Below are 16794 nucleotides of genomic sequence, written 5' to 3' on the forward strand. Positions count from 1 at the left end.
CACACATGAGATGAAATGACAATTAGGTGCATGTTAATTGAACAGGAAGTCCAGTCCAACTTGCCAAGGCTGTAGTTCAGTGGTGGAGCACTGCAGGGGCAACACAGGCTTCAGAGATGTCCTTTTTCCTCAGGGATTGGCTTGTGCAGATGTAAGGTGCTGTCCCTGAGGTGATATTGGCATGGACTCCAGGGCATGGGGAAGAGGGAGTAGTCTGTGTTGGTCACTGAGCTGAGGCACCAGAGCACGAGTGTTTTGGATGGGTTAGCAGGGACTGCTGAAGCCTTGCAGGGCTGTCAGCTGTGGTGTAAACCACTTGCTGAGAACTCTTGGATCAATGGCCAATAGAAGTTATTTATATTTCTCTTGTCTTTCTTGAATAATTTCTTCCCATATTACATCTCTCTACTTTTCTGTCAAAACTGCCCCAAACTGCCCCTTTCTTTTCAGAGAAGGTTATGTACATTATTCAGTTTAAATTGAGAATCGCTGTTAAATTTTGCTTTTACAGTCCAGGGGGTTGGAACTAGAGGATCTTTAAGGTCCCTTCCAACCCAAACCATTATATGATTCTGTGATTAAAAATATTAGCCTGCCATGTTATTGATATTGTTGTGGTATGCATTTATGCAGATGGACAGGGCCATACTCTTCATATTTAATTTAAGCATGTTGTAATAATCACTTGATTTGGATCACAGTGAAGATAGCTGAGTACACAATCAAGTTAATACTGAGAGAAAATAATCCTCTCCTGCCTTCTTAATAGTAAAGATTGTCACAAGAATCCCACAAGAATAGAAAACAAAGAATTTAATGAGATTGTAAGAAAGATTAGATAATTGTATGCGTAATAGTATACTCAGCATTAGATAAGGTAAAAGAAATATAAAAGGGAAATCAGTTCTTAAACTGGAAGCTATAAACCAGGATTAAACTCCTGGAGCCCTGAAGAAACTGTCTCTGTAGTTTTATGGACTTTTCTTCCACTTCCTTAAACTGCTGGAAAATGGAGTCCTGCATAGGATGTTTTATTAAGGCATCTGAGACAGATTATTTGAAGTCTATAATTTAGGCCTTTTGTTATCCACTTGCTGGAAATTGGACTGCTGACAGAGATGTTTTTTATTTAGGAAGCAACAACACAATCACTGTTTGCCAGCGTAATTTTATTTTCTTTTTTGGGTGATATGGAAACAAACATTGCAGAAGGACTTGTTTGCGCCCTGGTCATGCAGAGAGGGAGAACACAGTGTTAAATGCTCTCTGTTTCCTTCTGCCTTCAGAAGACTGAGGCAAGTAACAAATAAAATAAGCCTTGTTTAACTGAGATGTGAGCTACCTCAGGAACAGTTCGTAAGCCAGAGAAGATGCCAGGAGATGGCAGCATCTACCAAGGCCTTTACACATCTCCTCACAGATTTCAGTCCATGGTACTATGGGATCTCCTCACCTGGAGATTGCTTCAAAATCTTTCTTTGGGATTGGTTTTTCCCAGTATCTCTTCACTGAATGTTAACACAGCATTCTGATTAATTTGTGTCTGTTTGGCTTGGTGATTAAAGGTTCTCATAAGGAAAAGGGTTTGTCAAGGTGACTGGTGAACTCAGCACTGGAAGCCTTATTTCAGTTTTTCACTCTCTCAAAGGAGTGTGGGTTTGTTTTAAAGCTCTGTAAGGAGTATTATCTGAAGGATAATTTATAGCTATGCATGACGAGATGGAAGAGATCCAGAAGGGTCCAGAGGAGGAGGATGGATTACTGATTTACAGAGCCAGCCTGACCTGTTCTGCAGATTTGGATGTGGCCTTTTAAAGTGACAGATCTAGAAGATGCCCATTTAGCAAAACCCAGAGCTAGATTTCTCCAAGGTTTTTAAAAATCTTGAGAATGCAGCTTAATTTCTTGACCTGACTTGTCTTACCTTTGCTGGAATCTGTCAGTGTGCACAAACCTTGATAAATCTGGATATCAGAGGAAAGTTTTTTTCCCCAGCCAACTAATTTGCAGTTGTGACATGTGAGTGTTCAGCTTTTTCAGTCCTGCCTGAAGCTGGCTGCATTTGGGCCATGTTTATACATATGCAAGCTTTAGGAGTAAGGATGTACAAAGATATTAATTCAACATTTATTTGAGTCATTACAAGAGGCTTGCTTCTGTTATTAAAAATACATCTTGCATTTTGATGTCTGCCGAAACAGCAAATGTACACATGTGGTCTGTTCTTAGGTGCATTACTTTTGTTTATTTTTTCAAGATAACTTGTGAAGCTTTTACTGAATTGTATTTGTGCCTTTTTATTTGTGATGCTTGATGGAAGTTTCCAAGACTTACTTCCTTTGTTTTTCATTGTTTTTGGGGTTTTGTGTGCCTGTGTTTTTTGTTTGGTTTTCTTTAACACTAGAAATGTCAGTCATGTCTAATTCAATCATACCTAGTTACTCCTGTGAGGATCACTGAAAGGCATATGGGTTATTAATATTTAGAGCATCACTCCTGCAGAGATGAGGATGCTTTCTTTTATCGTTGGCATGGAGCTGCTGAAACTCAGACTAAGGTTATGGCCCAGCAGCCAAGTTACACTAAAGGATCTCTTAGACATTTTTCTTTCCTTTGACTTCCTCTGCAGGATGGGATAGGGCTGAGTGGGGCTGAGCACTGGTTTCAGGTTCTCTGTTCTTGATCCCGGTAGAAGAAATGGAATTTCCTAATACCACTCATAACATGGAGCTGCTCCAGATTATGCTGCTTGTGTGAGACCTTTAAATCCGTGCTGATTTAGGCATGGCAAAATGCTGGCCTGCCATTGCTTACACAGCAGCTGGAAATGCCGTCAAGATGATCTTTCTTCTGGAAATTAGGGTGAAAAATCAGGACAGAAAGATGTTGGGGCTGCTTCTCATTCCTGTTTTTGACTAGCAAGGGGGCCTAAAGCAAACAAAAAAGGTTCAGCTTTCCCAGTGCTCCCTGGAAACTTGGCTGATTAGCTAAGACACAGCTCATGAGGAAAATACAGTCCTGAAAGAAAAGCCCTTTTAACATTTTTAAACTTTCCTTGGATGATGATTATCAGGAACTCTGTGCTGATCCTGAGGAAAGGTTGAATGGAGTTTATCGAGGTAGAGTTGTAGCCACTCTTTGTCTGGCAAGTTAATAAGATGGCAAAAGTCCTTTGAATGCCACTGAAAGTCATTGAAATTGTGCAAAAGTTCTTTGGATTTATTGAAAGCTAATCAGTATGACATTAACAAAGAACAAAGCAAGCCTAATGAAGATGAAAGATTTGAAAAGTGGATTATTTTTCTTTTGTCCTAGCTTTTCTTCCCTGAAACACTTGCCCTTGTTGGCTGGGTAACACACTGTGTGTTAACAGGCTGGTTATAAAATGAAATGAGAACTGTTTGAATGTGTTGAATTAGATATTTTTTTTTTTTTTTTTTTTTTGTCTATTAGGGTTTCCTTCATAAATGCAGGTTTTAACCAAGTCATTAAATTGCTAATTTAGCTGAAATTTGGCAATCTAATTCTTCCCCTGACAAGATGCTTTAAATATCCTTTACCTAGTCAACAAAATTTGATTAAAATCAGCATGGGTGTTTCTTTCCCCAAACCCCTCTCTCTCCTTAATTGAGTGTCCAAAAATAGCCTGTTTGGGTACTTTCCATGCATTCCTCCAAGAAAACAACATTCAGTAGAAATGTGGAATTTCAAACTTCTTGGATTGTAAAGGAAATCTAACTATGTGAAGATACAAAAGTAACATTAAAGCCAGCAATAACCTGTGAAGTGATCTGCACAATAGTAGAACCCCAGGAAATTATGCACTGTGGACTTGTGAAGTTTGAAAACTTTAAGGTACAGCTTTGAGTAGCTTTAATCAGTAGAGATGACAGAGACTGGAACTCCAGTGCTCAATCTAGTGGAATTCCTCCCAGGATTACCATGTCACATGTATTCTCTGAGCACCGAATACCAAGTAATAAACAAACACACAGAGATGGAAGTTATCTTCCTGCTATGCCGACTTTACAGATTTTGTAAAGCCATCTAGGTGAAAATTCAGGAATGAGATTCCTTGCCCTTCCAAGTAGTTTTAACCAGAAACAGTTAAAGACTTTGTCTATACCTCTGATTTCCATGTGTAAAAGCTGACTTCTATTATGAGTTTGTCACACATACTCTCCCCTGGGGGCCTTCTGCTGCTCCCACAGGATGAGGATGTTGATATATGTATGCATTCAGACATCTAACCTTTTCACATACCAATGTGTACCATGGCTGAGCCCAAAATCTGTCCAAGAGACACCAGCTTTTATACTCAGGAGGATCACCTGCAGCACTGACCCTGACCTTCAGGCTCTCTCAGATACCGTGTGGATCACAAGTTGGGAATTTGGTTTCTTGCAGAGGAGAGCAAGTAAATGCTATTGAAAAGTAGATTTAAAAGAAGGTATTGCCTTCTCTGTAATTGCAAATCTGTTTCTAAACTCCAGATCTGTCAATGAAAAACTCTTTTTGTGGTACCTTTTTCTTTCCTACTCATAGAAGGGTAAAAATGGCTGTACCTGAATTTGTTGAAAAACAAGCAGTTGAGGATTAGGACTTCTGGATTATTCTTTACTGGAAAAGAAACTGATGGAGATATAATCTAAAAAAATAACATATAATGAAACTATTACAATAATAATTTATACAATTACACTTGCTTAAGCTCTGCAGTTTGTAATTCATCATGTTCTTGGTGCATATTGTGCACCTTCCAGTGGTATTTTGCAAGAATATTCACTGCTGTATTTCAGCTACAATTCAGTAAATTGCAATTTCAAGACATCCAATGACACAAAAAAGCTTGAAAACTGTTGAGCTTTATTGAGGCCTATTTTAGCATAGCATTCTTACTTTCTAAACACCTGCAGACAATTTTATTTCATTAGTAGCAAGATAAAAATATTAATGTTCTTTTCATGGCTTCTTTTGTTTCGTGGTTTATTGAATAATGTGGAAGTGATCTTACATAAATCAGAAAAAGCAATAGATTTGGGAGTGCTGAGACTGTCACTGTGTCCCTAGGTCATTCTGGGCTGGCATATTGAAAGGGACTCAGAACAGGTGTAATATGACACACAACACTAGATGATTTATACCCCTTCTACCTGGAGAATGTAGCATGGGATAATAGCTACTGGTCTGTTTTTTAGAAACCCTCAGCACCAACAATCTCAGCTGAAATGAAAATGAAAGTGGCAACTGCCGAGCAGAGCTGAAAATGGGGCCATGGATGTCAGCTTGAAAACTTGGGTTCCATTGTGTTTATCGTTTAATGTCAGCATCTCAAAACTTTCTCTAAACAATGTATTTTTGGTTTTATTATTTCTGTACCAGCAGGGCAAGAAAAATCATCATTAAGGATGTATGTGATTTCTCACCTGAGCCTTCTGTCTCCATCACCCTCAGTCCACAGTTCCTGTTTTGGAAGTTTGAGGGCAGTCTGTTCAGTCATTTTTCAAGAAAGCAAAAAGTATTGAGGGAGGGAGATTCTCCTAATTTCTCCTGTTGCTGATATATATATATTTAATTTTATTTTAAAATTTTTTAATCACCATTATGTTGAAAGCAGACAGCTGAAGGATATCAGAATTCAGTTCATACTGGGTAGACAACTGTATTCACTTGAGCCCTTCAATGAAAACCTGCAGGATGAAGTCCTCAGTGCCAAGTTTTCTGTGCTAAGTCTAGTGACAAGCTCAAGATGACCCAGGCTTTTTCTTGCTTGGTTGCAAGCAGCAATATCTGAAGGCAGCATAGAAATTTATCCTTTCTGTACCTTCTCTGCACCTGTGCTGGAAGGCCATGGTGGGTGCCTGGGATTGAGGGGCACTGTCTGCTAATTTTCTCTCTTCTTTACGGGGGATCAAAGACAGAGAACTCAGCTTGGCCGCTAAAAATGGGACACCACGATTATTTTAAGGTGTCAGGTGAACAAATGTCATGCTGAAAGAACTGTGGAATCATAAGAAGGAACCAAAACTATGTGAAAAAAAGTTACATACATGTGTAAGTTCTAGTTTTTTGGTATTCATCTCTCATTCCTGTTGCTGTATAGCAGTAGCAAGAGGGACTTGGAGTAGGGAGACTGTGACAATGTCAGGGAGGAGCAAGATGCAAGATTTGAGACAGGTGTCAGCACAGGGAGGAAAGCAGGCTCTCTAAATTAGGTGTGTAATGGTAACACAGTGGCTAATGTAAAAAAATGAAATGGATACAGAATAAACCTTTGGTAATTTCTGTGTTACCACATCAAGTTGTGACACATAGGGAAGGTATTTTCAGCCATTTGACAAAGATTTGAAAGTTTGCCTGCTTTCTTCAGGCTCATGTTGTGGAGAGGGTATCTTCAGAGGGTACAGGATATAAATGATTATTTTTTAATAAAAGCCTTATCAACTTAACAAAATCTCTTCACAACAGTTGTCTGTGTAATGTTAGATGTATGATAATGTGATATTGAAAAGTTCCACTGGGATTCATGCATCTTCCCCTGTGCAATTCTCTTCTGACTCTTCCACAGTGGTAATGCCAAATGCAAGCCAAGAAAATGACAGTACTCATCTGTAAGATGTATACACACTGTAATTGCCTAAGAACAAAATTGAAGAAAAAAAGAACAAAAACATAACTTATAATATCACTTCAGAATTTTCAGCGCTTTGATGGCATATCCTATGTCAGGGAATATTGGTAAATATTGATGCAAAGTTGTTTCTTTGTGTAAATCAAATCCTGAAATGTTTCATGTGCAGCCAGTTGAGTGGGTTTGTGTGGTTTTGTTTATTTGTGAATATATCTGCCTACATAATCCCTCATCTTATAGGCTACATATTTCCCTTGTCAAAAGTACAATGATATTAAACAGCTGTTAAATAGTAATATTTCAAATTTATTATTGTATAGCATCTTTCATCCAAGCTTCTCATATTTAATATTAATACTTGATAATCCTGATATGACATAGAAAATATTATCCCCATTAATAATGGGGACAGAACCATAGTGTAATTAAATAATTTTCTCTAACGGCATTGCCACTCCTGTTTCAAAGATATGTTGTTTCTGAGTTCGCTGTCTTCTGTAAAATCTCAGGAGACATAGAGAACATTAGTTTTTTATATCAATCTGTCTGCCCAGGGTCAATCCTGGGAGTCGTTGTGCGTGCATGTGTGTGGGTGACTGTAACTGGCTGCATTTAGAATAGTAACTGTGCTTTCTTCATCATCCTTTTTGGGTTTCATTATTTGAGATTCCTCTTGAGTTAACAAGCTGGATTGCAGGATGCTCTTTCTAGAGGTGAGGACAGAGCCAGCTAAGTCAGCCAGAAATTGAAGCAGTAAGTCTTTTATTCTCACTCTGCTTCCAAAACTCCACTCTCCTATTGCAGGGTGGAAACGTAACAGAGAACTGAACCAAACCCTCTCCCCAGTTATGAAATGTCTGAAAGCTATCGAGACAGTATTTGACTTCTTTTCTTTTCCAGCTTAACCCACACTACCCAGAAGGTAATAATGAAGGAAAAGCTTTGGTAAGTGGAATTTATATGTTGCATATAATCTGGGGATTGCTGTATCCTTAACCTAGCACGTCCTGACATATGGAAGCCCTTCACAGCTTTCCTTTTCCTTACATGTTCCAGCTGCTGGGATTGTTTTCCACATCCTGTGTAAGGTAGGATGCATCTCAGAACTGGCAATTCAGAAAGTTTTCCCCCACGTTGAGGCAAATGATAAGAAACTTATTCAAATTCTTCATCATAGTGGCATTAGTTGAAGCTGTTGTGCTTGTTATCTTATTTCATACTGCAGATATGAAATGTATTCATTCTTCTCAGCTCAGATGTGTTACTTCATGGCAACAGCCTTTGCCTGGTGCAGCATCAAGAGCATTTTAGCTAATTCTGACTAATGAGGCAAGGCCAGACATGGAGACTGTAGTGTGTGAAGGAAGTGAAGTTAAAACCTTGGGGGAATCTTACTAAGTAAACAAATATTCCTGAAAAGAATCCTTCCTCCATCAAATTCATGAGATTGAGCCTTGGAAAGGCTGAGTTCTTAAAAAAAATTCAATTTAATTTCTTTCTGCTTGCCTTCCGGCTTTTGTTCTTTAAGAGGACACATTTTCAAGTTTTTCTTTGCAGAGGGAAGAAATTTTTGATTTTTCATGACATGAAACCCAAGATTCTTACATAATCACATGCCTTGAGGACTGCAATTTTAATAAAAATGGAGACTTTCATAGGAGTTGGCAACATTGGTTTTCCATCTTCACTGATATTTGGCATTAGTGGTGATATTGCAATAACAGCTAAGCTATCTAGAGAAATGAGAACTCTCTCCTATGAAAGTACAGAAGTTTCACCAGTTGTTTCTCTTTTGTATTGGAATGAAACTTGAGCCCTTTGGAACTTTTGAATGGAAATCAACATCAGTTCTAGAATTCCCCAGTGAGTAGGTGTTAGGCCCTTGTCACTGAGGATCCAATCCTACTGTACCACACTGTACTTATTTATGGTGTAGGTTTTCCCTCTGTAGACATTTCAGTTTATCTAAATAGTTAAATATTCTCTGGACTGGATGATGACAAAGGCACAAACATGGATGTTAAAGTTGGCTTCACTATTAGTTTGGTTTATTCCTCTTAGGTATTGATTTCAGCTAAAATTCCAGACCAGATAAATCACATTAGAGATATACTTCCAATAAAAAAGCAATCAAAGCTGATTGATGATCAAAACTGATGTCTCTCTGGAAATTTTAATTTATGCAGTCAGCATTGTCTTGTGAAAGATGTTTTGTGAAAGAACTTCTAGCAATTTTTGGTAGCACCTCCATGTAAATCCAAGCCTACAGGCTCTATTAGCATGGTAGAAATCCCTTTGGATCCTTCACCCCTTTATAATCTTTTTGGAAATGCCATGAGTCAGCAATGGCTATTTAAGTATTTTTTCTGCCCTCGACCAACCAAATAGAGAAACTTCACTTCCCTGTGTAGGAATTTCTTTTATGTTACAATGATGCAGTGTATTGAATTGTCCCTTGAAAGTAAAAGAATCTTGAAATATTTGGAGCTCTTTAAGGATCAGCTATGCCAGTCTTGTATCCAACAGCACATAACTTGGAACACACAGGCTTTCCTTGCTCTGTGGTTATGATCTAGTGTTTCCTTTGCCTGGTCACTGCCTAACTGGCTCACTGCAGAGGCATCTTCTTTTCCATCTTTTGGAACAATCAATTTTGAAATACAGCCCATGAAGTAAATCTGGAGGGGGGAGATTGAAGTGGACCTACCCCACCAAAGTTGGAAGTCTGAGTAGCAGGGAAATGGGAGATGAATAAACAAATCTTCCACTGGGAAGAGCAGCGCCAGCAGCTGAGGGAGTGATGCTGTCCCTGTGCCCGGCCCTGCCAGGCACATCTGGAGAGCTGTGTCCAGCCCTGGGCTCCTCAGCACAGGAGGGACAGGGAGCTCCTGGAGTGGGACCACCAGAAGCTGCAGAGATGATTTAGGGCCTGGAGCATCTCTGACAGGGAAAGGCTGAGGGAGCTGGGGCTGTCCAGCCTCGAGAGGAGCCCCAGCTGAGAGGGGCCCTCAGCCCTGGGTGTCCCTGTGAGCAGGGAGGGCTCAGAGCAGGGCCCAGGCTCTGCTCAGGGGGGCCCAGCAATGGCACCAGAGGAACGGGCAGGGACTGATTCCAGAAATTCTACCTGGGCAGGAGGAAAAACTTCCACAGGTTGCCCAGAGGGGGCGAGTCTCCCTCACTGGGAATATTCCAGAGCTGTCTGGACACAATCCTGCGCTGTGTTCCCTGGGATGGCTCTGCTGGAGCAGGGAGATGGTGCTGTCTGACCCACTGTGGCCCCTTCAGCCTGGCCCATCCTGGGACTCTTTTTTTTCTTACTGGGCTGTTGGATGAAAGGGTGGCATCTCCTTCTCTGTTGTCTGGGTTTTGAAGGCAGCACAGCCATCTGTGCACTCTGTGCCAACCCTGAACTCCCCAGCGTGGGCTGGGGCTGCTTGTGCACATTCATGACCTGGTTTACAAGGCCTGATCCCAGTTGCTCAGGCAACTGGATTTTGGGAAGCAGCAATGGAGAAGGGTTTTACATGATGCAGCAGTGGGCACAGACATTGAGGTTCTGCCTAAGCATATCTTTTCTGCCTTGCCTTAAGTGACTCCAGAGTCTGAAAGGGTTTTGGCTCCAGAGAATATAAATGTTACTGGAAGTCACCAGGACTTCTGTTCTCAAGCATTAAAGGTACGTTTCGACTGAGGTTCATTGCTTGTTTATGAGCTGCGTCTTGACAATCCAGCCAAATTGTCTTGTGAAGCACTGCTTTTTATTCTGGCAAATTTTGGCCTTAAAATGAGTTGATTAATATTCCGACATCTTAGCTCCAGAAGATTTTTTTTTTTTTTAAATGGGAAGACTTTTTTGTGATTTAAGGGTCTTATAAAAAAAAAAAAAAGCTTCTTCATCTCTTAAAGTCTAGGAGATTGTAGTGTATCATGTGTCAAAATGCAGTGCTCTGTGTTACAGCTCCCACTAAACCGAAAATTGGTGGTTTTTTATGCTGAAAATTAATATGCTTTTTCTAAGGACTGAAATGTACAGTATCAAGAAGAATTCTACAAATGTCAGGGGAATGTCAGGAACAGCTGGGAACCTGGCATTTGTTAGTGCCTTTGTGTTAAAGGCTGACTTTGCATGGGTACCTTACCTCCATTTGTCTGCATTTCCATGAGAGGGCTAATTCTAACCATCTGCAATCTGCCTTTTATTGTTGAAATTTTTGCTAGGATTGAGACTGATATGCACTTACTTATCTTGTAAAGAAGTTGGGCAGTTCTACCGTGGGCTGCCAGGTGCAATTTCATGTATCTCCTTTGACTTCTGTTTATCTATCTTTATGAATTCCCAACATTCTGCAATTCTAACTTTTCCTTCTTGCTGCCAACCCAGGAGATTTTTTTTCAGATAAACTGTAAATTAATTTGGTTTTTTAAAAAATATTTTATTTTACCTTCCAGGAATGAATTTTATTGAATTATATATTTTATATAGGTGGTGCAGTTTAAACAAGTGGAATAGACTTGAAAAAACATCAGTTTAAAAATGGCGGCTTATATATAAAGCCAGCAGTCAGACCACTGGGGAGGCTGGGGGAGAAGGGGAGACACGGATGCCAGCACATTATTATTATTCTGCTGTTGCACACGGGTCTGAATCAGCTCTGGAAGTGCATACATTGTTTCTTACAGAATGTCTCTGGCTCCTAACAACAGGATTGCAACGTGATGTCTCTGCTAAAAATGTGATGACTCACAAATGAGTCAACAGCGAAGGTGTTACAGGAGGCTAACTGCTGTGCTGTCTGCCAGGGCTCCTAGCAGGCAGGAGCAAGGCTGGCCATTGATTTACTCCATTTTCTTCTTATAAAGAATTTTTAAAATAATCTAACCTATGGAGTTCTGCTCACGTTACTGCTCTGTGAAAATGCTGGTTTGCAAGAGCCTCCTAAACTGGGTTAATATATTGAGATACCACATTGCTCTGGATTCAACAGGCATTTTCAGAACTCTGTCTGTTATTAAATTTAATTTCTGCTGAAATCTGTAGTGCAGCTTAATGTATTCATTCAGGAGCAGGGCATTATCCTTGTCTGTCTCTATGCCACAAGAGGTGTCTTCAGCAATTAGAATTGTAGATTGGGTTTTAAAAGAAAAAGTATTTTAGGTCTGTCCTGTTTTTGTACTGCTTTTTGCAGTTGAAATGAAGGTACTTCTGTAAGCAAAACTCCATGTAAATGTCTTGAATTTTAGGTATGATGCCCAGTTGAGTTAAATAAGGAATGTTTGGGATAGGTAGCGATTAGTAGCAAATTCCATTAAGAGCTGTGAAAAGGGTTTTCTTCTGGACTGTAAGTCTCAAGGAAGACAAATCTGACTGGACCTGATTATTTTGTTACTGATTCCAACATGGGATTTGTCTCTCCTTACATTTGCCCTCCACCTGGCAGCAGTATGTCTGCGGGTTTTTTTTTCTCTTTAAGCTTCTTTTTAAATCATGATGCACTATAAATCAGTGGTGTTAGCCCAGGAGTTACAGACTTTGCTGTGGGCCTGGATCAATATTTCCCCTTCTCACCAAAATGGTGATTTTTCTCACTACTTGGGATTCTTTTTTTCAATGTTCAGTCTTTGCTTCCCTGGGTGGGTCCCACCTGGAGAAGTGCCCTGGCTGTGTTGTGGGGGTTTGCTCTGTTCCCCTTCCTGGATGTGATTATTGAGCTTTGCGGCTGCAGAATAAGGCTGGGGGCTCACAGCCCTCTGTGTCAGTGCACACTGAGGTTGTCTTAGGCTGAAGGAGCTGACTCTGCTCCTTGTACCATTTATACTTACACTGGGTTGTTTGGAAGGCATGGGTCCAACTCCTGCTGGGCAGAAGCAGAACTGAATGTGTGTCTCTTTCATCCTCATGAGTGATTTAACCAGCGCACAAGAATGAAGTGATTACACCTTCCTCATCTTGGATGTGTGTCTGATGTGATTTGTGAAAGCCTGTTGCTAGTTTGTTGTTGTTTGGGACAATCAAAGCTATATACATTTTCCTCCTAGGAACGTACTATTTGGTAATACTGTTTTACCCACAGTTCTCTATACTCCTGGCATGTAATTTACCTGGGTTTTTTTTGTTTTGTTTTTTATTAAGTCTTGAAAGTGCTTTCCTTGGCTGTCACTGACCACATCGCCAACATCTCTGAAACTGTTCCATTGGCTTTCTCTTCACACTGCTTTAAGCTGAATTTTCTTCTCTCAGCATTTGAGTTTCTTTGCAGTTCTTTTCTTCTTTTCTCTTAATTGAATCTAGTTTTGCTGGCTGCATCTGCTCATATGCCAGTTTCTACCTGAGCAAATGTCAACTTGTTTTCATCTGCTTAGGAATGCAGTGCTTCTCCTGAGCTATTGTCTAATTAATTTAAACTAGCCTAGTACTTTCACTTCTTTCCACATCTTCACGTGGACTCATCTGCTGATTCAATAATGGCTGGGTTAAGTGTGAATTCTCACGGCAGCTTACTAAATTTAATTTATCGTGAGAAGCTTTATGTATGCAAGTGTCTGTGCATTCTCTCTCTCCCACACAGGCATGTGCACGTGCACTGGGACATAAACTGAGACGTAGATACAAATCCATGTTTGTTCTTATGTAATGGCAGCACTGCTGTCTCTCATGTACCCCTTGTATGTAACCTGTTTCCAGACCTGTCCGGTAGGGGGGTCACTTCTTGTTAGATTTTTTTTTTCCAAAACAGTGCTTAACTCCCATAACCCAGGTTGAGTTGTGAGATTCAGATTCTAAAATAATGCTGTAAGGAAAGTTCTGAGGCTTGTGGGGGAGTTCATCCTGGAACTGCTGTAAAGCTCTCGTGCAGGTCTGATTTCGCTCAGCTAAGCTTGGCATTGCAGTTAGCAGCATTGCAGGCACTGTCTTGCCCTGTGCTGAATTTCTTTTTAGGGTAAAAGCCAGATCTTGCTCCTATGTCTTCCAGGTGCTGATCCTGGTTGGTGGGATTTAGGGCTGGTGAGCCAATTCCATTGCTTAACTGGATCAATGCAACTGTTGGGGGCACCAGGGAGTGGGCAAGGTCAGCCCCAAACTGCTGGGTGAACTTCTCCACAGAGCTAATAGTTGGTGTGAACTGCTAAAGCCCAGGAGGCCTGCCTTTGACTCTGTCTCCTGCCAGCTCATACACTAGTTATGGTATTCTGTGGTGAGGAATATCCCTTTGCCCAATCTGAGTCAGGTGTCCTGTCCATGTTCCCTTCCCGTATGGTTTCACATTTTGGTCTATATTTTTCCCAGAATCCCAGGATAAAAAGAAAACCATACAATTATTAAGTGTCCTGCCTCTTTGTATTCCAGTCATTTCAGTTTGGAAATGATAGTGAAGTGGGTAGTTTCTGGGCAACCCTGACTAGATTTGAATGTAAGTTGTGGAATCAAAATTTTTGGATGCTGTTCTAAACTATACTGCACTACTCATCCCTTTACAGAGCTCTTGAATTTTAAACTGAATTTCCAGTTTTCTGTTTTGTTATGAAGTGTAGGAAGTAGTTTTTCATTTAATATTAGACTCTGACTCACACCTGTTAAGCTCTCAGAAGGATTTTTTTATTGTTTCTGTGCCTTTTCAGTTTGTGTTTCATCACGAGTATGTAAAACAAAATATGTATGGAAATCACAAAAGCAATTTGCTATTTTCTCAATCTTTGCATATAGGTTAAATTTTTGTGCATTTTTCTGTAGTATTTTTGGGCATGAGATACAGGAGGATGTGGGGACTGTCTGATGAGTTTACTCTTGTGCAAGTCACAGGAGATGGTTGGTCTTTGTCTTAGCAAGCCTTCCTCTCAAACACTTGTGGCAGTACTCTAATGACTAGAGGAACTTAAGAAAAATTTCTTTCTGTACTTTTTTTTTCTGCTCTCTCCATCCCTAATAGATGTCATGGGATGGAAAGCTGGCATTTTGTAAGCTTGATAATGAAAAAATGGATGTTTTGGAAGGATTCAAAAAGTGCCTTGGAATGAGTTGATAACTAACCCTTTCTTCCACAATTTCACTCATCCTTGATTTTGTTATTTAATCGCAATTGGCAATATGGATAATCAAAGCTTTGCCCTTGATTACCCCTTACAGTTTGTTTTTAATCAAGCTACTAATGCAAACCAAGTACAGCCTGGCCTTTTACATTGTACAGCTCTTCCTTAGTGTTGTATTGTAAATCATTATAATAGCACTTCATGCTTCCAGGGTTGGATTTTTTTTCTTTTGACTTTACTCATTCCTCTTCTCCTCTCCCTCTGTGATGTATTTTGTGTACATGAAGGGCCCTGGGCTGCCAATCTCTTAATTGGTTATCAGTCTTTTGTAAGATGTGTAGCTCAGTACCCCAGAGGAGCAGCTTTTACTCACACCAGTAATTCTGTTGGTTGCTGCATGGTTACGGGCACAGATTCCGAATGACTCCATCAAGCCAAGAATTGTTCTCGGGGAAGGTGGCATTTGGATTCATTAGGCAAAGGTATGGAGGTGACTGAAGATACAAGGGTGATGGTGTGGGGTCACAAAATTCCTATGGAGTCTCAGCAGGTGGTAGGAGGAAGATCCCACCTTAGCTCATGTGCCTTGTTTGAGTAACTCTGGCCCTCGAGGGGAACACCTCCTGCCTTTGCAGAGGGTAAAATCACAGGGGGTAAAATCACACCTGGGTTGGACCCAGACTTGAGTGTGTTATCAGCCTGTGCTGAGATTTGTAATGCAATCCAGCTGGAGCTTTACCTGTCCCCCTTCCCATGACAAGCTGGTCCTGATGGAGCAGATGTTCTGGCTCTTGCTGTTTGGAAAGTATCCACAGGACAAGAGGAAATGTTCCAGGGGAGGTTCAGGTTGGTCATCAGGAATAATTTCTTCTTGGAAAGGTCTGGCAGGCATTGGAAGGAGCTGCCCAGGGAGGTGATAGAGTCCCCTCCCTGGAGGTGTCCAGAAGAAAATGGATGTGGCTTGCTGGTTTACAAGGTGGTGATTGGTCAAAGGCTGGACTCGATGATCTTGGAGGCCTTTTCCAACCTAAATGATTCCATTATTCTCTGAAAGTGTGCTGCCTTGGTTCTACCATCTGAGAGGAAAAAACCATCAGACTTACATAAAACAACAATGGATTTAGGCAAATTGCTTACTTTTTAAGTCCTCTCCTTGTCTTAAAAAGAAAAAATAAAATAAAATGAAAATCTAATTTTCATTAATTCTCTTCTTTCAAATGTGGCCCTTTCCAGACCAGCACTGTGTAGCTGCGTCAACTGGGAGTGAGGGGTCTGCAACTACTGAAGGTTTTTTTGAAGTTGTAGGTGTCAAGTAAAGCATATCCAGTGCTGCAGTGCCTCTGTAGCTCGTGGCCTGCTGTTGTTCTAATGACTGCCTGAGACCCCATGGAGCAAAGTGCATCCTTTGTGTTACTCCAAAGCCAGTCATGGTAGATTCTTGGTAGAAGGAAAAAAAAAAAAAAAAAAAAAAAAAATCATCAAATTCAAATGTATTACTTGTCTGCAAGGTAATTGAAGAATTCTAATGGGGCCTGATGCAAGCAAATAACCCTTGTGCCTAATCAGCAGAGAGACGGCGACCTTCCTGCTTCAAAGAAGAAACGCCAGGCAGGGGAGAAGATTATGTATACTTTGGTCTCTGTGCCACATGGAAATGACATTGCTTCTCTCTTTGAACTGGATGCTACCACCCTTCAGAGAGCTGATTGCCTGGTTCCAAGGTAAAATAAAAAAAAAAAAAAAGGAAATGAAAAAAGGGCAAAAAATAGTGCTGCATTGACAGGGTTTCTTCCTGGCATTATGCTGGTGAGTAAAGCAGAAAAAGTCAAACATGAGCAAGTATTATCCTTCTGTTAAAATTTGAGGAGTGTTCATGGATAAATAAGGGATGTATAAAACATGATACTGCTGCTGTGACTGGGTAAAATAATTATAAGGATAAAACAAGTGACACTTAGAGTCTGTGAAGAGAAAAAATAATGGTCTAAATATTGCACAGATCTGTGTGAGGATAGAATTGAGCTCTGTGCACTGTTTGAAAAAAATGTACTTTTAATAGATTTAACTGAATTGTTCCCAACAAAATAATGTGTGGGGTGAGCTGGGCTTCTGTTTCCCTGACAGATCATGATGCCACT

General features: G+C 40.4%; 1 protein-coding gene across 1 annotated transcript in view; it reads left to right on the top strand.

The window, feature by feature from the left end:
- Positions 1 to 16794, top strand: part of LOC131591576 (inositol 1,4,5-trisphosphate receptor type 2) — a 244024-nt gene that overhangs the window by 49391 nt on the left and 177839 nt on the right. The window contains exons 10-11 of the mRNA XM_058862400.1: positions 7532 to 7576; positions 16223 to 16377. Coding sequence (XP_058718383.1) covers positions 7532 to 7576; positions 16223 to 16377 — 200 coding nt within the window. The remainder of the gene's footprint in view (positions 1 to 7531; positions 7577 to 16222; positions 16378 to 16794) is intronic.

This window comes from Poecile atricapillus, chromosome W (assembly GCF_030490865.1).
Source record: "Poecile atricapillus isolate bPoeAtr1 chromosome W, bPoeAtr1.hap1, whole genome shotgun sequence".
Lineage (NCBI taxonomy): Eukaryota > Metazoa > Chordata > Aves > Passeriformes > Paridae > Poecile > Poecile atricapillus.